This window comes from Bombina bombina, chromosome 4 (genome assembly GCF_027579735.1).
Source record: "Bombina bombina isolate aBomBom1 chromosome 4, aBomBom1.pri, whole genome shotgun sequence".
NCBI lineage: Eukaryota > Metazoa > Chordata > Amphibia > Anura > Bombinatoridae > Bombina > Bombina bombina.
The window spans coordinates 1194637321-1194659629 of NC_069502.1; the positions used below are offsets into that span (position 1 = coordinate 1194637321).

Sequence of the window (22309 nt, forward strand, 5' to 3'; positions counted from 1 at the left end):
GTTGGGGCGCTGTCTGGAATTCCCTGAAGGCTCAGGGATCATGGACTCGAGAGGAGAGTCTCCTTCCAATAAACATTCTGGAATTGAGAGCAGTTCTCAATGCCCTTCTGGCTTGGCCTCAGTTAGCAACTCTGAGGTTCATCAGGTTTCAGTCGGACAACATCACGACTGTGGCTTACATCAACCATCAGGGAGGGACAAGGAGTTCCCTAGCGATGATGGAAGTATCAAAGATAATTCGCTTGGCAGAGTCTCACTCTTGCCACCTGTCAGCGATCCACATCCCAGGCGTGGAGAACTGGGAGGCGGATTTCCTAAGTCGCCAGACTTTTCATCCGGGGGAGTGGGAACTTCATCCGGAGGTCTTTGCCCAAATACTTCGACGTTGGGGCAAACCAGATATGGATCTCATGGCGTCTCGCCGGAACGCCAAGCTTCCTTGTTATGGGTCCAGGGACCCGGGAGCGGTCCTGATAGATGCCTTGACAGCACCTTGGACCTTCAGGATGGCTTATGTGTTTCCACCCTTCCCGATGCTCCCTTGTTTGATTGCCAGGATCAAACAGGAGAAAGCATCAGTGATTCTAATAGCGCCTGCATGGCCACGCAGGACCTGGTATGCAGATCTAGTGGACATGTCATCCTGTCCACCTTGGTCTCTGCCTCTGAGACAGGACCTTCTAATTCAGGGTCCTTTCAGACATCAAAATCTAATTTCTCTGAAGCTGACTGCATGGAAATTGAACGCTTAATTTTATCAAGGCGTGGATTTTCGGAGCCAGTAATTGATACCTTAATACAGGCTAGGAAACCTGTTACCAGGAAAATTTACCATAAGATATGGCATAAATATTTACACTGGTGCGAATCCAAGGGTTACTCATGGAGTAAGGTTAGGATTCCTAGGATATTGTCTTTTCTACAAGAAGGTTTAGAAAACGATTTATCTGCTAGTTCATTAAAGGGACAGATCTCAGCTCTGTCCATCCTTTTACACAAGCGTCTGTCAGAAGTTCCAGATGTTCAGGCTTTTTGTCAGGCTTTGGCCAGGATTAAGCCTGTGTTTAAATCTGTTGCTCCGCCGTGGAGCTTAAATTTAGTTCTTAACGTTTTACAGGGTGTTCCGTTTGAACCCCTTCACTCCATTGATATCAAGTTGTTATCTTGGAAAGTTCTGTTTTTAATGGCTATTTCCTCGGCTCGTAGAGTCTCTGAATTATCAGCCTTACATTGTAATTCTCCGTATCTGATTTTTCATTCTGATAAGGTAGTTCTGCGTACTAAACCTGGGTTCTTACCTAAGGTAGTCACTAACAAGAATATCAATCAAGAGATTGTTGTTCCATCATTGTGTCCTAACCCTTCTTCAAAGAAGGAACGACTTCTGCACAATCTAGATGTAGTCCGTGCCCTGAAATTTTATTTACAGGCAACTAAAGATTTTCGACAAACTGTCGTTTATTCTGGACAGAGGAGAGGTCAAAAGGCATCTGCTACCTCTCTATCCTTTTGGCTTCGTAGCATAATACGCTTAGCCTATGAGACTGCTGGACAGCAACCTCCTGAAAGGATTACAGCTCATTCTACTAGAGCTGTGGCTTCCACTTGGGCCTTTAAGAACGAGGCCTCTGTTGAACAGATTTGCAAGGCTGCAACTTGGTCTTCTCTTCATACTTTTTCCAAATTTTACAAATTTGACACTTTTGCTTCTTCGGAGGCTGTTTTTGGGAGAAAGGTTCTTCAGGCAGTGGTTCCTTCCGTATAGAGATCCTGCCTGTCCCTCCCGTCATCCGTGTACTTAGCTTTGGTATTGGTATCCCATAAGTAATGATGACCCGTGGACTGACTACACTTAACAGGAGAAAACATAATTTATGCTTACCTGATAAATTCCTTTCTCCTGTAGTGTAGTCAGTCCACGGCCCGCCCTGTTCTTTAAGGCAGGTCTAAATTTTTTAATTATACTCCAGTCACCACTGCGTCCTATAGTTTCTCCTTTCTCGTTTGGTTCTCGGTCGAATGACTGGGTGTGACGTAGAGGGGAGGAGCTATATAGCAGCTCTGCTTGGGTGATCCTCTTGCACTTCCTGTTGGGGAGGAGTTAATATCCCATAAGTAATGATGACCCGTGGACTGACTACACTACAGGAGAAAGGAATTTATCAGGTAAGCATAAATTATGTTTTTTCTTCCATGATTCAGACACAGCATACAATTTTAAACAACTTTCCAATTTATTCATATTATTTAATTTGCTTCATTTTCTTGGTATCCTTTGTTGAAGAAGTATCAATGCACTACTGGGAGCTAGCTGAGCACATTAGTGAGCCAATAACATAAGGCATACCTGTATATGTTTAACCACCAGTCAGCAACTCCTGCGCCTACCTAGGTATCCTTTTCAACAAAGTATACTAAGAGAACACAACAAATTAGATAAAAGAAGTAAATTAGAAAGTTGTTTAAAATCGCATGTGCTATCTAAATTTAGGTTTTAGCATACAATTTTAAGCAACTTTCTAATTTACTCCTGTTTTCAATTTTTCATCATTCTCTTGGTATCTTTATTTGAAAAGCAGGGATGTAAACTTAGGAGCCAGCCCAATTTTGGTACAGCAACTGAGTAGCACTTGGTGGCTACATGCAGTGGAGTTATTTAAGAGTTATTTAAGAGTCAGCACTGATTGCTAAAATGCAAGTCTGTCAAAAGCACTGAGATAAGGGGGCAGTCTGCAGAGGCTTAGATACAAGGTAATCACAGAGGTAAAAGTGTATTAATATAACAGTGTTGGTTATGCAAAACTGGTGAATGGGTAATAAAGGGATTATCTTTCTTTTTAAACAATCACAATTTTTATGTTTATTAATTAATGAATGGGCATTTTGTTTTTGTGCACTTGGCAAGATGAAACCCACCTATAAAATCTATGCAAATATTTAAATGTCTTGAGATAATGTAGGCTACATTTATGACAGAATTGGTTAAAAGTGTTTTGTTGTTATAATAAATAGCTTCTCTCTCCTGTGATGGCGCAGAAAGCTCTGATCAGCACAGTGCACATTTTACCGTACCCTGGGATTTACCACCATCCATCTTTGGATGCACCACACAGTCAACAACTGCATTCACTCTAACCACTTGATAACAACTTTAAATTAAAAAAAGGTAGAAGCAAACTTTCAAAAAAATAACATTGTAAATAGTGGTCAGCAAAGCATATATTTAAGAGATAGCATAAAACGAAACCGCTGTCAACTGAAATGATATTAAATGACATCCCCACATCTGTGTTTTGACTGTGACTATTAAGGGAACTTACCAAAGCAGTAGATTTGTTGACTGTTAACTGCTGGTGGTGCATCTCGTAGTGTCAGCCATGAGAAAATAAAAATAGACACTTTTATGTAGCAAATTACTACCTCTGTTTCCAGTTGGCCTTTTATTTGTTTTGTTTGGAAGTTGATCCACATCATGGAAACTGTGGTGTGAGACAGACGCACTGCCCACAGATTGTACTTTTTTTCTTTTATTAATGCCCTTTTAAACGTTTACTTTTTACAGAAAGTAGGACTCATGAATTTATTTGTGGGAAAAGCAAAAGCAATAATAATAAAATGATACATGGGAGGTGGGATACTTATGGACTTTGGGCAGAAGACACAGGTATAATTTAAATAGAGCCAATGATGATGATTGGAGCTATCAATGAAAGGAACTATTATTTTCTCCAACATTGGTGTGTCCGGTCCACGGCGTCATCCTTACTTGTGGGAATATCTCTTCCCCAACAGGAAATGGCAAAGAGTCCCAGCAAAGCTGGCCATATAGTCCCTCCTAGGCTCCGCCCACCCCAGTCATTCTCTTTGCCGTTGCACAGGCAACATCTCCACGGAGATGGTTAAGAGTATGTGGTGTTTAGTTGTAGTTTTTACTTCTACTATCAAGAGTTTGTTATTTTAAAATAGTGCTGGTATGTACTATTTACTCTGAAACAGAAAAGGATGAAGAATTCTGTTTGTGAGAGGAAGATGATTTTAGCAGACAGTAACTAAAATCCTTTGCTGTTTCCACATAGGACTGTTGAGATGAAGTAACTTCAGTTGGGGGAAACAGTTAGCAGACTTTTCTGCTTAAGGTATGACTAGCCATATTTCTAACAAGACTGTGTAATGCTGAAAGGCTGTCATTTCCCCTCATGGGGACCGGTAAGCCATTTTCTTAGTTTCAAACAGAATAAAGGGCTTAATATGGGCTATAAAACTGGTAGACACTTTTATGGGCAAAATCGATTGCTTTATTTGGGCATTTTATACATGTTTATGCTGGTATTTCACACTTATAAACTTGGGGAACGTTTTTTAACGTCAGGCACTATGTTAGACACCTTTTCCAGTCAGGAAGGGCCTTCCCAGTTGTAGGCTGAGCCTCATTTTCGTGCCATTACTGTGCAGTTGTTTTTGAGAGCAAGACATGCAGATGCATGTGTGAGGACCTGAGGATAGTTGGAAAAGTTCCTAGAAGGCGTCATTTGGTATCGTATTCCCCTCTGGGCTTGGTAGAGTCGCAGCAAAGGCTGTAGCTGGGACTGTAGAGGGGTTAAAACTGTAACCGGCTCCGGTTTCGTTATTTTAAGGGTTAAAGCTCTGAAAATTGGTGTGCAATACTTTTAATGCTTTAAGACACTGTGGTGAAATTTTGGTAATTTTTGAACAATTCCTTCATATTTTTTCACATATTCAGTAATAAAGTGTGCTCTGTTTAAAATTTAAAGAGACAGTAACGGTTTTGTTTTAAAACGTTTTTTGTGTTTTACTGACAAGTTTAAGCCTGTTTAACATGTCTGTGCCTTCAGATAAGCTATGTTCTATATGTATGAAAGTCAATGTGTCTCCCCCTTCTAAATTATGTGATACTTTGTTTGGACGCTTTGGCACAATTAAGGACAGTACTGTCACAGATAATGAGGTTGCCCAAGATGATTCATCAGATGAAGGGAGTAGACATGGTTCTACATCATCTCCTTCTGTGTCTACACCAGTTTTGCCCACGCAGGAGGCCCCTAGTACTTCTAGCGCGCCAATGCTTATTACCATGCAACAATTGACGGCTGTAATGGATAACTCCATAGCAAATATTTTAACCAAAATGCCTGCATATCAAAGAAAGCGCGATTGCTCTGTTTTAAACACTGAAGAGCAGGAGGGCTCTGATGATAATTGTTCTGTCATACCCTCACACCAATCTGAAGGGGCCATGAGGGAGGTTTTGTCAGATGGGGAAATTTCAGATTCAGGAAAAATTTCCCAACAGGCTGAACCTGATGTTGTGACATTTAAATTTAAATTAGAACATCTCCGCGCACTGCTTAAGGAGGTGTTATCTACTTTGGATGATTGTGACAATCTGGTCATTCCAGAAAAATTATGCAAGATGGACAAGTTCCTAGATGTTCCGGTGCACCCCAACGCTTTTCCTATACCCAAGCGGGTGGCGGACATAGTGAATAAGGAATGGGAGAAGCCCGGTATACCTTTTGTTCCCCCTCCTATATTTAAGAAATTATTTCCTATGGTCGACCCCAGAAAGGACTTATGGCAGACAGTCCCTAAGGTCGAGGGGGCAGTTTCTACTCTAAACAAGCGCACTACTATTCCTATCGAGGATAATTGTGCTTTCAAAGATCCTATGGATAAAAAATTGGAGGGTTTGCTTAAAAAGATTTTTGTACAGCAAGGTTACCTTCTTCAACCCATTTTGTGCATTGTTCCTGTCACTACAGCAGCGTGGTTCTGGCTCGAGGAACTAGAAAAGTCTCTCAGTAGAGAGACTCCATATGAGGAGGTTTTGGACAGAGTTCACGCTCTTAAGTTGGCTAACTCTTTTATTTTAGATGCCGCTTTGCAAATAGCTAGATTAGCGGCGAAAAATTCAGGGTTTGCAATTGTGGCGCGCAGAGCGCTTTGGCTAAAGTCTTGGTCAGCGGATGTATCATCCAAGACAAAATTGCTTAATATCCCCTTCAAGGGTAAAACTCTCTTTGGGCCAGAATTGAAAGAGATTATCTCAGACATCACTGGGGGAAAGGGCCACACCCTCCCACAAGATAGGCCTTTCAAAGCCAAGAATAAGTCTAATTTTTGTTCCTTTCGTAATTTCAGGAACGGACCGGGCTCTAATTCTGCATCCTCTAAGCAAGAGGGTAATACCTCACAGACCAAACCAGCCTGGAAACCGATGCAAGGCTGGAACAAGGGTAAGCAGGCCAAGAAGCCTGCCGCTGCTAACAAAACAGCATGAAGGAGTAGCCCCCGATCCGGGACCGGATCTAGTGGGGGGCAGACTCTCTCTCTTTGCTCAGGCTTGGGCAAGAGATGTTCAGGATCCCTGGACGCTAGAAATAGTTTCTCGGGGTTATCTTCTGGAATTCAAGGAACTACCCCCAAGGGGAAGGTTCCACATGTCTCACTTATCCTCAAACCAAATAAAGAGACAGGCATTCTTACATTGTGTAGAAGACCTGTTAAAGATGGGAGTGATACACCCAGTTCCAACGGCGGAACAAGGAATGGGATTTTACTCAAATCTGTTTGTAGTTCCCAAAAAAGAGGGAACTTTCAGACCAATCCTGGATTTAAAGATCCTAAACAAATTTCTCAGAGTACCATCGTTCAAGATGGAAACCATTCAAACGATTCTACCCACAATCCAGGAAGGTCAATTTATGACTACCGTGGATCTAAAGGATGCGTATCTACATATCCCTATCCACAAAGAACATCATCAGTTCCTAAGGTTCGCCTTTCTGGACAAACATTACCAGTTTGTGGCCCTCCCATTCGGGTTAGCCACTGCTCCAAGGATTTTCACAAAGGTACTCGGATCCCTTCTAGCGGTTCTAAGACCAAGGGGCATTGCAGTAGTACCGTACTTGGACAACATTCTAATACAAGCGTTGTCTCTTTCAAAGGCAAAGGCTCACTCAGACATCGTTCTGGCCTTTCTCAGATCTCACGGATGGAAGGTGAACATAGAAAAAAGTTCCCTGTCTCCGTCGACAAGAGTTCCCTTCTTGGGAACAATAATAGATTCCTTAGAAATGAGGATTTTCTTGACAGAAAGTCAAAACTTCTAAATGCTTGTCAAGTTCTTCATTCTATTCCTCGTCCTTCCGTAGCTCAGTGCATGGAAGTAGTAGGATTGATGGTTGCAGCAATGGACATAGTTCCTTTTGCGCAAATTCATCTAAGACCATTACAACTGTGCATGCTGAAACAGTGGAATGGGGACTATACAGACTTGTCTCCAGTGATTCAATTAGATCAGAAGACCAGAGACTCACTCCGTTGGTCGCTAACCCAGGATCACCTGTCCCAGGGAATGAGCTTCCGCAGTCCAGAGTGGGTCATCGTCACGACAGACGCCAGCCTAGTGGGCTGGGGTGCGGTCTGGGAATCCCTGAAAGCTCAGGGACTATGGTCTCGGGAAGAGTCTCTTCTCCCGATAAACATTCTAAAACTAAGAGCGATATTCAATGCTCTCAGGGCTTGGCCTCAGCTAGCAAAGGCCAGATTCATAAGATTCCAATCAGACAACATGACGACTGTTGCATATATCAATCATCAGGGGGGAACAAGGAGTTCCCTGGCGATGAAAGAAGTGACCAAAATAATACAATGGGCGGAGAATCACTTCTGCCACCTATCTGCGATCCACATTCCAGGTGTGGAAAACTGGGAAGCGGATTATTTGAGTCGTCAGACATTCCATCCGGGGGAGTGGGAACTCCACCCGGAGATCTTTGCCCAGTTGACGCAACTATGGGGCATTCCAGATATGGATCTGATGGCGTCTCGTCAGAACTTCAAGGTTCCTTGCTACGGGTCCAGATCCAGGGATCCCAAGGCGACTCTAGTGGATGCACTAGTAGCGCCTTGGACCTTCAACCTAGCTTATGTGTTTCCACCGTTTCCTCTCATTCCCAGGCTGGTAGCCAGGATCAAACAGGAGAGGGCCTCGGTGATCTTGATAGCCCCTGCGTGGCCACGCAGGACTTGGTATGCAGACCTGGTGAATATGTCATCGGTTCCACCATGGAAGCTACCTTTGAGACAGGACCTTCTTGTTCAGGGTCCATTCGAACATCCAAATCTGGTCTCCCTCCAGCTGACGGCTTGGAGATTGAACGCTTGATTCTATCAAAGCGTGGGTTTTCAGATTCTGTGATAGATACTCTGGTTCAAGCCAGAAAACCGGTAACTAGAAAGATTTACCATAAAATATGGAAAAGATATATCTGCTGGTGTGAATCCAAGGGATTCCCATGGAATAGGATAAAAATTCCTAGGATTCTTTCCTTTCTACAAGAAGGTTTGGATAAAGGATTATCTGCAAGTTCTCTAAAGGGACAGATTTCTGCTTTATCTGTCTTACTACACAAACGACTGGCAGTTGTGCCAGATGTTCAAGCATTTGTTCAGGCTTTGGTTAGGATCAAGCCTGTTTACAGAGCTTTGACTCCTCCCTGGAGTTTAAATCTAGTTCTTTCAGTTCTTCAAGGGGTTCCGTTTGAACCTTTACATTCCATAGATATTAAGTTGTTATCTTGGAAAGTTTTGTTTTTGGTTGCTATTTCTTCTGCTAGAATAGTTTCTGAGTTATCTGCTCTACAGTGTACTCCGCCCTATCTGGTGTTCCATTCAGATAAGGTTGTTTTGCGTACTAAGCCTGGTTTTCTACCAAAGGTTGTTTCCAACAAAAATATTAATCAGGAGATAGTTGTACCTTCTTTGTGTCCGAATTCAGTTTCAAAGAAGGAACGTTTGCTACACAATTTAGATGTAGTCCGTGCTCTAAAATTCTACTTAGAAGCTACAAAAGAGTTCAGACAAACTTCTTCTCTGTTTGTTGTCTATTCTGGTAAAAGGAGAGGTCAAAAAGCAACTTCTACCTCTCTTTCCTTTTGGCTTAAAAGCATCATCCGATTGGCTTATGAGACTGCCGGACGGCAGCCTCCTGAAAGAATCACACCTCACTCCACTAGGGCTGTAGCTTCCACATGGGCCTTCAAGAACGAGGCTTCTGTTGATCAGATATGTAAGGCAGCGACTTGGTCTTCACTGCACACTTTTGCCAAATTTTACAAATTTGATACTTTTGCTTCTTCGGAGGCTATTTTTGGGAGAAAGGTTTTGCAAGCCGTGGTGCCTTCCATTTAGGTAACCTGATTTGCTCCCTCCCTTCATCCGTGTCCTAAAGCTTTGGTATTGGTTCCCACAAGTAAGGATGACGCCGTGGACCGGACACACCAATGTTGGAGAAAACAGAATTTATGCTTACCTGATAAATTACTTTCTCCAACGGTGTGTCCGGTCCACGGCCCGCCCTGGTTTTTTAATCAGGTCTGATGAATTATTTTCTGTAACTACAGTCACCACGGCACCCTATGGTTTCTCCTATTTTTTTCTCCTGTCCGTCGGTCGAATGACTGGGGTGGGCGGAGCATAGGAGGGACTATATGGCCAGCTTTGCTGGGACTCTTTGCCATTTCCTGTTGGGGAAGAGATATTCCCACAAGTAAGGATGACGCCGTGGACCGGACACACCATTGGAGAAAGTAATTTATCAGGTAAGCATAAATTCTGTTATTATTTGTTTATAAAGTGCCAGCAGATTTTCAGCACTTTCCAAGGGTACAAAGCTAAAAGTACAGTACATTACAATATAAAATACACCAAAGTTTAACAAACAAACACAGGGGGAATTGAGGGCCCTGTTCCCGTGGGAACTTACAATCTAGATGGAGGTATATTTAAGCAAAGAGAGTCAGAACCAAGTAATCCAGATTTGGTGGTTTCTGTGATCTTCTATAAAACGTTTAAGCTATCTGTTGTGCTCATTGAGTTCACATCAGCTTACTCTATGGAGTGGGGTTTAATTGCCGACTGTACGAAGTTTGCAGCGGAAATCCTAACCTGGTACTGATTACTTCCCTATAGAAAACATTTCTGACATTTTAAAGTTCCAACTGGGAATATTTTAGTTGCTTAGTTGTCAAGAATGACTTCACAAATATCAATTCATATCGATAATGTACTGCTTAATAATTTTATGTAGGAAAGTTACCATTATGGAGGATCCTGATCAGAACATTCATCTAAAGAACCTTTCACTTCAGCAAGCGAATAATGAGGAGGAGGCTCTGAATCTTCTGTTTCTAGGAGACACAAATAGGATGATTGCAGAGGTACGTGTGGTGTGTTGTGGTTAATTTGCCTTCAACAAACATTCTCCTTCTGATTTATTGAGGGTTTTATGAGTCCAAGGTTAATTTAGAGCATTAATATAAGATATATAAAGCCAATAAACAAAAAGTGCAATCTGTTACTATAACAAAATGCGTGGTTATTGAGAACATTCATGTATTATTAATGGTTACGTGTATTGCTCCCCTTTGTATCCTAATCTGTTGAAACAAAGCAATCTAGTTATTTGGTCAAAAATGATTTTCTGTAATGTGAGTGGAGTTATTCTAGTATTTCATTTTCAAAAATATGCCATTTATAACACCACATTACAGAGGACTTAGTTCTTAATATGAATGTCTACTAACATTCTGTTACGCCTATTAATCTTAATATTAACACCAGTACTAACATAAAAGAAATAGTAAAGTGTTACCATAAATAAAATATGTTGAGATGGGTTATCACTAAATCCAGTTATGGCCTTGCTTTTTATAAAATGTTTTCCTATGCAGAATAATCTATCTGTTGTCCAGCATTATTTGAAATTAGGGCTTGCATGACAGTCTGTTGTTTCCATAGTTTAGCAGCAGAAAGGTTTACATGTAAGAACATATGCACATGAGAAAATGACTATTCACAGCCGGTAAGGTATGATTCACAAAGCTGCACTGCCAATGTGTTATGCACATTTTATTGCAGCACGAGCTTCTGATGTTAGGGGAATGGATTTCAGCCAAGCAAGTGGGCTAATTGTTATTTTAGTCACAGCTTAGTTTAAGAATACATTTTAGTCCTTTATCTGCAAATGTTACTTTGTTAGATTTTTTTTTTGTTTTGTTACAAATTACTTTTATTTGAAATTTGGGAACATTTGACATTATTTTGTTACATTTTAGATGGATATGTATGTTCTTCCTATCTAGTGTCAGATATGTCTCAAATATTCTTGTTCTAATTATAATGCCAAAACATTTAAAAATAATGTAATTACATGTGGTATGAATGGGCACCAAATTATCCTTATGGCAGTCATTATTAAGGTACGGTAGGACACAGCAAGGATGAAGGGTTGGAAATGCAAGGAACAAATTACATTGCAACCATTTTCTTTGCTAGCTCAGGGCTCAAGGGCTGACGAGACACTGTCTTTCTTTGTATTTGTATAATAATAGTGTAACGAAACAATAGATCACAGATCTATGTTCTCTGAGGTGCTGCTTGAAACCAAGGAAGGAACTAAATAGTTCATATTGGTACAGTGTATCCTCTAATTGTGATAATATTTCACACAAATTAAAGTCACATATTTTTCTATTATTTTATATCACATTTTTATTATTTACTCTTATGTATTTGACAAATCCTAATATCCAGGCTTGGTTATAAAAGTAAAAAGGAGAGGTGATAATGGACAACCCAGGGTGGTCCACTGATAATGGGATATGGTGTGAGACTAGATATATTAACAAACTAAATCTTATACACTGCCTTTTGTTTATGGTTTTGGACACTTCTGAAAGTTGTATCTGCTGTGACATCAGTACTAAGGATAAAACTTCTAAATATTTGATTTAGCTTCCAAATATTGTTTGAACACTTACATGATTAAATATGTTTGTTTTAATTGGTGTAAAATAAGTTTTGACAATAACTTTAAATCCAGATTCAGAGAGACATCCGAGAGTAACTACTACACAATGATGCATCTGGTGTGCTGTATGCAGCCGCTAAAGCATTGAAGGTTTTGTAAAACAACCTTGTCATCTATGCCCATTTTTTATATTATGAAATGTTTTTGCAAGTAGTAAGAGGGATTGAGAATTATTTTTTTAAGGCAAAGTGATGGAGGTTACTATATTTCTTTCATGTAATTGGCAAGAGTCCATGAGCTAGTGACGTATGGGATATACAATCCTACCAGGAGGGGCAAAGTTTCCCAAACCTTAAAATGCCTATAAATACACCCCTTACCACAACCACAATTCAGTTTTACAAACTTTGCCTCCTATGGAGGTGGTGAAGTAAGTTTGTGCTTGATTTTTGTGATTTCTTCTATGATAAGCGCCTCTAAGCATTTTGAAGCCCAATTCTTCTCAGTGTACGGTGTTTGTCAGAGGGATGTGAAGAGAGTATCACCTTGCGGGAATTTTTTTCAAGGGTTCTCTGTTATCTGTCGTAGGGATTCATCTCCTACCTCCCTTTTCAGATCGACGATATACTCTTATGTACCATTACCTCTGCTGTTAGTTTTCAGTACTGGTTTGCTATCTGCTATATGTGGATGGGTGTCTTTCGGTAAGTATGTATCATTATTTAAGACACTCTCAGCTATGGTTTAGCGCTTTATGTATTAATATAAAGTTTTAAATATATGTATTTCTCTTGTTAAGTGTATCCAGTCCACGGATCATCCATTACTTATGGGATATTAACTCCTCCCCAACAGGAAGTGCAAGAGGATTCACCCAGCAGAGCTGCTATATAGCTCCTCCCCTAACTGCCATTACCAGTCATTCTCTTGCACCCAACGAATAGATAGGATGTGTGAGAGGACTGTGGTGATTATACTTAGTTTCATACCTTCAATCAAAAGTTTGTTATTTTATAATAGCACCGGAGTGTGTTATTCCTTCTCTGGTAGAATTTGAAGAAGAATCTACCTGAGTTTTTCTATGATTTTAGCCGGAGTAGTTAAGATCATATTGCTGTTTCTCGGCCATCTGAGGAGAGGTAAACTTCAGATCAGGGGACAGCGGGCAGATTAATCTGCAAAGAGGTATGTAGCAGCTTATTATTTTCTGACAATGGAATTGATGAGAAAATTCTGCCATACCGATATAATGTAAACTCAGCCTTAAATGCAGTAGCAGCAACTGGTATCAGGCTGTCATGTATGTATATTTTACACTTCAGTATTCTGGGGAATGGCACTTCACTGGAATTATACTGTATGCATAAAACTTTAGCCTAATTTGCAGGGACTAGCAACAGGCTTTTTAATAACACTCAATTTATTAATGTTAAACGTTTTTTGCTGGCATGTAAAATCGTTTAATTTTCTGAGGTACTGGGTGAAAAAATGTTTTGGGCACAATTTTTTTCCACTTGGCAGTCGTTTTATTTAATTTATGACAGTTTACTGATCTCTCTCACTGTTATGTGTGAGGGGGAGGGACCTTTTTTGGTGCTTTTGCTACGCATCAAAAAATTCAGTCAGAAGTTTATTGTCTTCCCTGCATGATCCGGTTCATCTCTACAGAACTCAGGGGTCTTCAAAACTTGTTTTGAGGGAGGTAATCACTCACAGCAGAGCTGTGAGATTGTAGTTGACTGTGATAAAAAAAAAACGTTTATTTCTGTATTTTTTTTTTTTTTTATTTTATTTTTTTTCTGCTATCAGGGTTAGTTATCCTTTGCTAATGGGAGCAATCCTTTGCTAAAATTGTGTTTTTTACAAAGATTTGATGCTATAACTTTTCAGTTTATTAATTTTCAACTGTCATAACTTTTTCTGTGCTTCTTATAGGCACATTACGTTTTCATATTATAGTAAATTACTTGAAAAGTATTTCCAAGTTGCTAGTTTATTTGCTAGTGTGTTAAACATGTCTGATTCAGAGGAAGATATCTGTGCTATATGTGCTAAAGCCAAAGTGGAGCCCAATAGAAATTTATGTACTAACTGTATTGATGCTACTTTAAATAAAAGTCAATCTGTACAAATTGAACATATTTCACCAAACAACGAGGGGAGAGTTATGCCGACTAACTCGCCTCACGTGTCAGTACCTGCATCTCCCGCTCGGGAGGTGCGTGATATTGTAGCGCCGAGTACATCTGGGCGGCCATTACAAATCACATTACAGGATATGGCTACTGTTATGACTGAAGTTTTGGCTAAATTACCAGAACTAAGAGGTAAGCGTGATCACTCTGGGGTGAGAACAGAGTGCGCTGATAATATTAGGGCCATGTCAGACACTGCGTCACAATTTGCAGAACATGAGGACGGAGAGCTTCATTCTGCGGGTGACGGTTCTGATCCAAACAAACTGGATTCAGATATTTCAAATTTTAAATTTAAGCTGGAAAACCTCCGTGTATTACTAGGGGAGGTGTTAGCGGCTCTGAATGATTGTAACACAGTTGCAATACCAGAGAAAATGTGTAGGTTGGATAAATATTTTGCGGGTACCGGCGAGTACTGACGTTTTTCCTATACCTAAGAGACTTACTGAAATTGTTACTAAGGAGTGGGATAGACCCGGTGTGCCGTTCTCACCCCCTCCGATATTTAGAAAGATGTTTCCAATAGACGCCACCACACGGGACTTATGGCAAACGGTCCCTAAGGTGGAGGGAGCAGTTTCTACTTTAGCTAAGCGTACCACTATCCCGGTGGAGGATAGCTGTGCCTTTTCAGATCCAATGGATAAAAAGTTAGAGGGTTACCTTAAGAAAATGTTTGTTCAACAAGGTTTTATATTGCAACCTCTTGCATGCATTGCGCCTGTCACGGCTGCAGCAGCATTTTGGTTTGAGTCTCTGGAAGAGACACTTGAATCAGCTCCATTAGATGAGATTACACACAAGCTTAAAGCCCTTAAGTTAGCTAACTCATTTATTTCAGATGCCGTAGTACATTTAACTAAACTTACGGCTAAGAATTCCGGATTCGCCATTCAGGCACGCAGAGCACTGTGGCTAAAATCCTGGTCAGCTGACGTTACTTCTAAATCTAAATTGCTTAATATACCTTTCAAAGGGCAGACCTTATTCGGGCCCGGGTTGAAAGAAATTATCGCTGACATTACAGGAGGTAAAGGCCATGCCCTGCCTCAAGACAGAGCCAAACCTAAGGCTAGACAGTCTAATTTTCGTTCCTTTCGTAATTTCAAAGCAGGAGCAGCATCAACTTCCTCTGCACCAAAACAGGAAGGAGCTGTTGCTCGCTACAGACAAGGCTGGAGACCTAACCAGTCCTGGAACAAGGGCAAGCAGGCCAGGAAACCTGCTGCTGCCCCTAAGACAGCATGAATCGAGGGCCCCCGATCCGGGAACGGATCTAGTGGGGGGCAGACTTTCTCTCTTCGCCCAGGCTTGGGCAAGAGATGTCCAGGATCCCTGGGCGTTAGAGATCATATCTCAGGGATACCTTCTAGACTTCAAATTCTCTCCCCCAAGAGGGAGATTTCATCTGTCAAGGTTGTCAACAAACCAAATAAAGAAAGAGGCGTTTCTACGCTGCGTACAAGATCTTTTATTAATGGGAGTGATCCATCCGGTTCCGCGGTCGGAACAAGGACAAGGGTTTTACTCAAATCTGTTTGTGGTTCCCAAAAAAGAGGGAACTTTCAGGCCAATCTTGGATTTAAAGATCCTAAACAAATTCCTAAGAGTTCCATCGTTCAAAATGGAAACTTTTCGGACAATTTTACCCATGATCCAAAAGGGTCAGTACATGACCACAGTGGATTTAAAGGATGCTTACCTTCACATACCGATTCACAAAGATCATTACCGGTATCTAAGGTTTGCCTTTCTAGACAGGCATTACCAGTTTGTAGCTCTTCCATTCGGATTGGCTACGGCTCCGAGAATCTTCACAAAGGTTCTGTGTGCTCTTCTGGCGGTACTAAGACCGCGAGGAATTGCGGTAGCTCCGTACCTAGACGACATTCTGATACAAGCTTCAAGCTTTCAAACTGCCAAGTCTCATACAGAGTTAGTACTGGCATTTCTAAGGTCGCATGGATGGAAGGTGAACGAAAAGAAGAGTTCTCTCTTTCCACTCACAAGAGTTCCCTTCTTGGGGACTCTTATAGATTCTGTAGAAATGAAGATTTACCTGACAGAAGACAGGTTAACAAAGCTTCAAAATGCATGCCGTGTCCTTCATTCCATTCAACACCCGTCAGTAGCTCAATGCATGGAGGTGATCGGCTTAATGGTAGCAGCAATGGACATAGTACCCTTTGCACGTCTACATCTCAGACCGCTGCAATTGTGCATGCTAAGTCAGTGGAATGGGGATTACTCAGACTTGTCCCCTACTCTGAATCTGGATCAAGAGACCAGAAATTCTCTTCTATGGTGGCTTTCTCGGCCACATCTGTCCAGGGGGATGCCATTCAGCAGGCCGGACTGGACAATTGTAACAACAGACGCCAGCCTACTAGGTTGGGGCGCTGTCTGGAATTCTCTGAAGGCTCAGGGACAATGGAATCAGGAGGAGAGTCTCCTACCAATAAACATTCTGGAATTGAGAGCAGTTCTCAATGCCCTTCTGGCTTGGCCCCAGTTAACAACTCGGGGGTTCATCAGGTTTCAGTCGGACAACATCACGACTGTAGCTTACATCAACCATCAGGGAGGGACAAGAAGCTCCCTAGCAATGATGGAAGTATCAAAGATAATTCGCTGGGCAGAGTCTCACTCTTGCCACCTGTCAGCAATCCACATCCCGGGAGTGGAGAACTGGGAGGCGGATTTCTTAAGTCGTCAGACTTTTCATCCGGGGGAGTGGGAACTTCATCCGGAGGTCTTTGCCCAAATACTTCGACGTTGGGGAAAACCAGAGATAGATCTCATGGCGTCTCGACAGAACGCCAAGCTTCCTCGTTACGGGTCCAGATCCAGGGATCCGGGAGCGGTTCTGATAGATGCTTTGACAGCACCTTGGACCTTCGGGATGGCTTATGTGTTTCCACCCTTCCCGATGCTTCCTCGATTGATTGCCAGAATCAAACAGGAGAGAGCATCAGTGATTCTAATAACGCCTGCATGGCCACGCAGGACTTGGTATGCAGATCTAGTGGACATGTCATCCTGTCCACCTTGGTCGCTACCTCTGAAACAGGACCTTCTGATCCAGGGTCCCTTCAAACATCAAAATCTAATTTCTCTGAAGCTGACTGCTTGGAAATTGAACGCTTGATTTTATCAAAACGTGGTTATCAGTTTTGTCAGTTATTGATACCTTAATACAGGCTAGGAAGCCTGTTACCAGAAAGATTTACCATAAGATATGGCGCAAATACTTATATTGGTGCGAATCCAAGAGTTACTCATGGAGTAAGGTTAGGATTCCGAGGATATTGTCTTTTCTACAAGAAGGTTTAGAAAAGGGTTTATCCGCTAGTTCCTTAAAGGGACAGATTTCAGCTCTGTCCATTCTTTTACACAAACGTCTGTCAGAAGTTCCGGACGTTCAAGCTTTTTGTCAGGCTTTAGCTAGGATCAAGCCTGTGTTTAAAACTGTTGCTCCACCATGGAGTTTGAACTTAGTTCTTAATGTTTTACAGGGGGTTCCGTTTGAACCCCTTCATTCCATTGATATCAAGTTGTTATCTTGGAAAGTTCTGTTTTTAATGGCGATTTCCTCGGCTCGAAGAGTCTCTGAGTTATCTGCCTTACATTGTGATTCTCCTTATCTGATTTTTCATTCAGACAAGGTAGTTCTGCGTACTAAACCTGGGTTCCTACCTAAGGTGGTCACTAACAGGAATATCAATCAAGAGATTGTGGTTACATCTTTGTGTCCTAATCCTTCTTCGAAAAAGGAACGTCTGCTACACAATCTAGATGTAGTCCGTGCCCTGAAATTTTATCTACAGGCAACTAAGGATTTTCGACAAACGTCTTCCCTGTTTGTCGTTTATTCTGGTCAGAGGAGAGGTCAAAAAGCTTCGGCTACCTCTCTCTCCTTTTGGCTTCGTAGCATAATACGGTTAGCCTATGAGACTGCTGGACAGCAGCCTCCTGAAAGAATTACAGCACATTCTACTAGAGCTGTGGCTTCCACTTGGGCCTTTAAGAATGAGGCTTCTGTTGAACAGATTTGCAAGGCTGCAACTTGGTCTTCTCTTCATACTTTTTCCAAATTTTACAAATTTGACACTTTTGCTTCTTCGGAGGCTGTTTTTGGGAGAAAGGTTCTTCAGGCAGTGGTTCCTTCCGTATAAAGAGCCTGCCTGTCCCTCCCGTCATCCGTGTACTTTAGCTTTGGTATTGGTATCCCATAAGTAATGGATGATCCGTGGACTGGATACACTTAACAAGAGAAAACATAATTTATGCTTACCTGATAAATTTATTTCTCTTGTAGTGTATCCAGTCCACGGCCCGCCCTGTCACTTTAAGGCAGGTAATTTTTCCATTAAACTACAGTCACCACTGTACCCTATGGTTTTCCTTTCTCTGCATGTTTTCGGTCGAATGACTGGTAATGGCAGTTAGGGGAGGAGCTATATAGCAGCTCTGCTGGGTGAATCCTCTTGCACTTCCTGTTGGGGAGGAGTTAATATCCCATAAGTAATGGATGATCCGTGGACTGGATACACTACAAGAGAAATAAATTTATCAGGTAAGCATAAATTATGTTTTTATTTATATTTGCCATGAGTCAGGTATATGTGTATTTCCCTTTGCAGTCTGGCAGTTTCATTATGGGAATCATGTTTTAGGAAGTTTGTCTTACCTGGGGTATAGTAGTTTTTTTCCAATTTGACTTGTTTTTTCTTTTGAAAAACTTGCGGACAATTAGGCTCGCGAGGGCGCAACATGCTGTTATTTATTGTGTTATTCTTAGAGCGAGAATTTTTTAGCGCAAATATGTGTCTATAATGATGCAAGTTCATCATTTCCTGCGTCTTAATTGATGCTAGGTTGTTTGTTATGATGCAAGTTGCGTCATTTCAGGATGTTTGTTGGCGCCAAAAAAAAATTCAACTTCTTTTTGCGTCGTGCGTCATACTTGGTGCCCAAAAATTTAGTTTATTTTACCTCACTTCTTATATGCTCCTTGCCTTCTTTATGCTCAGAGGGCTATACTATTTGCTTTTTTGGCAATTTTAGCATTTGCATTTTTTCTCATTCCTGAAACTGCTATATGTGGAAATAAAATATTTTTGTTTAAATGTTATTTTTTCTTTTACATTTTACAAGATGTCCCAATCTGATCCTGTCTCAGAAGCTGCTGTAGGGACCATGCTGCCTGAACACAGTTCTACCAAAGCTAAGTGTATCTGTTGTAAGCTAGTGGAGATTATATCTCCAGCTTTAGTATGTAACAGTTGTCATGATAAGCTTTTGCATGCAGAAAAAGTTTCATGTAATTGGCAAGTCAATGAGCTGGTGACATATGGGATATACAATCCTACCAGGAGGGACAAAGTTTCCCAAACCTCAAAATGCTTATAAATACACCCCTCACCACACCCACAATTCAGTTTTTACAAACTTTGCCTCCTATGGAGGTGGTGAAGTAAGTTTGTGCTAGATTTCTACGTTGATATGCGCTTCTCAGCATTTTGAAGCCCGATTCCTCTCAGAGTACAGTGAATGTCAGAGGGATGTGAAGGGAGTATCACCTAATGAATGCAATGGTTTTCCTCGCGGGAGATCTATTTCATAGGTTCTCTGTTGGTCGTAGAGATTCATCTCCTACCTCCCTTATTCAGATCGACGATATACTCTCATATTCCATTACCTCTACTGATAACTGTTTCAGTACTGGTTTAGCTATCTGCTATATGTGGATGGGTGTCTTTCGGTAAGTATGTTTTCATTACTTAAGACACTGTCAGCTATGGTTTGGCACTTTATGCATTAATATAAAGTTCCAAATATATGTATTGTACTTATATTTCTTTCATGTAATTAGCAAGAGTCCATGAGCTAGTGACGTATGAAATATACATTCCTACCAGGAGGGGCAAAGTTTCCCAAACCTCAAAATGCCTATAAATACACCCCTCACCACACCCACAATTCAGTTTTACAAACTTTGCCTCCCGTGGAGGTGGTGAAGTATGTTTGTGCTAGATTCTTCGTTGATATGCGCTTTGCAGCAGGCTGGAGCCCGGTTTTCCTCTCAGAGTGCAGTGAATGTCAGAGGGATGTGAAGAGAGTATTGCCTATTTGAATACCATGGTCTCCTTCTACGGGATCTATTTCATAGGTTCTCTGTCATCAGTCGTAGAGATTTCTTCTCCTACCTCCCTTTTCAGATCGACGATATACTCTTATATACCATTACCTCTACTGATTCTCGTTTCAGTACTGGTTTGGCTATCTACTATATGTAGATGAGTGTCTTGGGGTAAGTAAGTCTTATTTTATTTGACACTCTTAAACTATGGTTGGGCACTTTATTTATAAAGTTCTAAATATATGTGTTTAAACTTATATTTGCCATGATTCAGGGTAATCAGTATTCCTTATTTCAGACAGTCAGTTTCATTATTTGGGATAATGCATATGAATGATTATTTTTTCTTACCTTAAAAGTTTTTCAATTGACTTTTTTCCCTGTGGGCCGTTAGGGCTGAAAATGCTTCAATTTATTGCGTCATTTTTTGCGCAGACTTTTTTGGCGCAAAATTTTTGTCATTTCCGGCACCCTAATTGACGCCGGAAATTGCTCGTGGTTGCGTCACTTTTTTGACGTTTTTTTGCTCCAAAAATGTGGGCGTTATTTTTTTCGGCGTCACCGGATGTGGCGCCATACTTAGCGCCAAAAAATGTAGGCGTTGTACTTAGCGCCAATAATGTGGGCGTCATTTTTGGCGCCAAAAAATGTGGGCGTCCACCTTTTTTTCACATTATTTCAGTCTAATTTTTTATTGCTTCTGGTTGCTAGAGGCTTGTTCATTGGCATTTTTTCCCATTCCTGAAACTGTCATTTAAGGAATTTGATAATTTTGCTTTATATGTTGTTTTTTCTATTACATATTGCAAGATGTCTCAACTTGACCCTGGATCAGAATCTACTTCTGGAAAGACGCTGCCTGATGCTGGTTCTACCAAAGTTAAGTGCATTTGTTGTAAACTTGTGGTAACTGTTCCTCCGGCTGTAGTTTGTGATGAATGTCATGATAAACTTGCTAATGCAGATAGTATTTCCATTAGTAATAATCCATTACCTGTTGTTGTTCCCTCAACATCTAATGCTCAGGATGTTCCTGTTAATGTAAAAGAATTTGTTTCTAAATCTATTAGGAAGGCTCTGTCTGTCATTCCTCCTTCCAGTAAACGTAAAAGGTCTTTTAAAACTTCTCATAATTCAGATGAATTTTTAAGTGACCGTCATCATTCTGACTTGTCTGTTTCTGATGAGGATCTATCTGGGTCAGAAGATTCTGTCTCAGATATTGACACTGATAAATCTTCATATTTATTTAAAATGGAATTTATTCGTTCTTTGCTTAAAGAAGTGTTAATCGCATTAGATATGGAGGAGTCTAGTTCTCTTGATACTAAATCTACTAAGCGTTTAAATTCGGTTTTCAAACCTCATATAGTTATTCCAGAAGTTTTTCCTGTCCCTGATGCTATTTCTGAAGTAATTTCTAGGGAATGGAATAATCTGGGTACTTCATTTACTCCTTCTCAAAGGTTTAAGAAATTGTACCCTGTGCCATCTGATAGATTAGAGTTTTGGGACAAAATCCCTAAAGTTGATGGGGCTATCTCTACTCTTGCTAAACGTACTACTATTCCTACGGCGGATAGTACTTCCTTTAAGGATCCTTTAAATAGGAAACTTGAATCCTTTCTAAGGAGAGCTTATTCATGTTCAGGTAATCTTCTTAGACCTGCTATTTCTTTGGCTGATGTTGCTGCTGCTTCCACTTTCTGGTTGGAGGCTTTAGCGCAACAAGTGTCAGACCATAATACTCATAGCATTGTTAAACTTCTTCAACATGCTAAGAACTTTATTTGTGATGCCATCTTTGATATCATTAGAATTGATGTCAGGTATATGTCTTTAGCTATTTTAGCTAGAAGAGCTTTATGGCTTAAAACTTGGAATGCAGATATGACTTCTAAGTCAACTTTGCTTTCTCTTTCTTTCCAAGGTAATAAATTATTTGGTTCTCAGTTGGATTCTATTATTTCAACTGTTACTGGGGGGAAAGGAACTTTTTTGCCTCAGGACAAAAAATCTAAAGGTAAATACAGAGCTGCTAATCGTTTTCGTTCCTTTCGTCAGAATAAGGAACAGAAGCCTGACCCTTCCTCTAAAGGAACGGTTTCCGTTTGGAAACCTTCTCCAGTCTGG

At 40.9% G+C, this 22309-nt stretch overlaps 1 protein-coding gene across 1 annotated transcript in view; it reads left to right on the forward strand.

Moving 5' to 3' along the window:
* KIF6 (kinesin family member 6) overlaps positions 1 to 22309 on the forward strand; it is an 872665-nt gene that overhangs the window by 228941 nt on the left and 621415 nt on the right. Inside the window, exon 6 of the mRNA XM_053712809.1 lies at positions 10115 to 10244. Coding sequence (XP_053568784.1) covers positions 10115 to 10244 — 130 coding nt within the window. The remainder of the gene's footprint in view (positions 1 to 10114; positions 10245 to 22309) is intronic.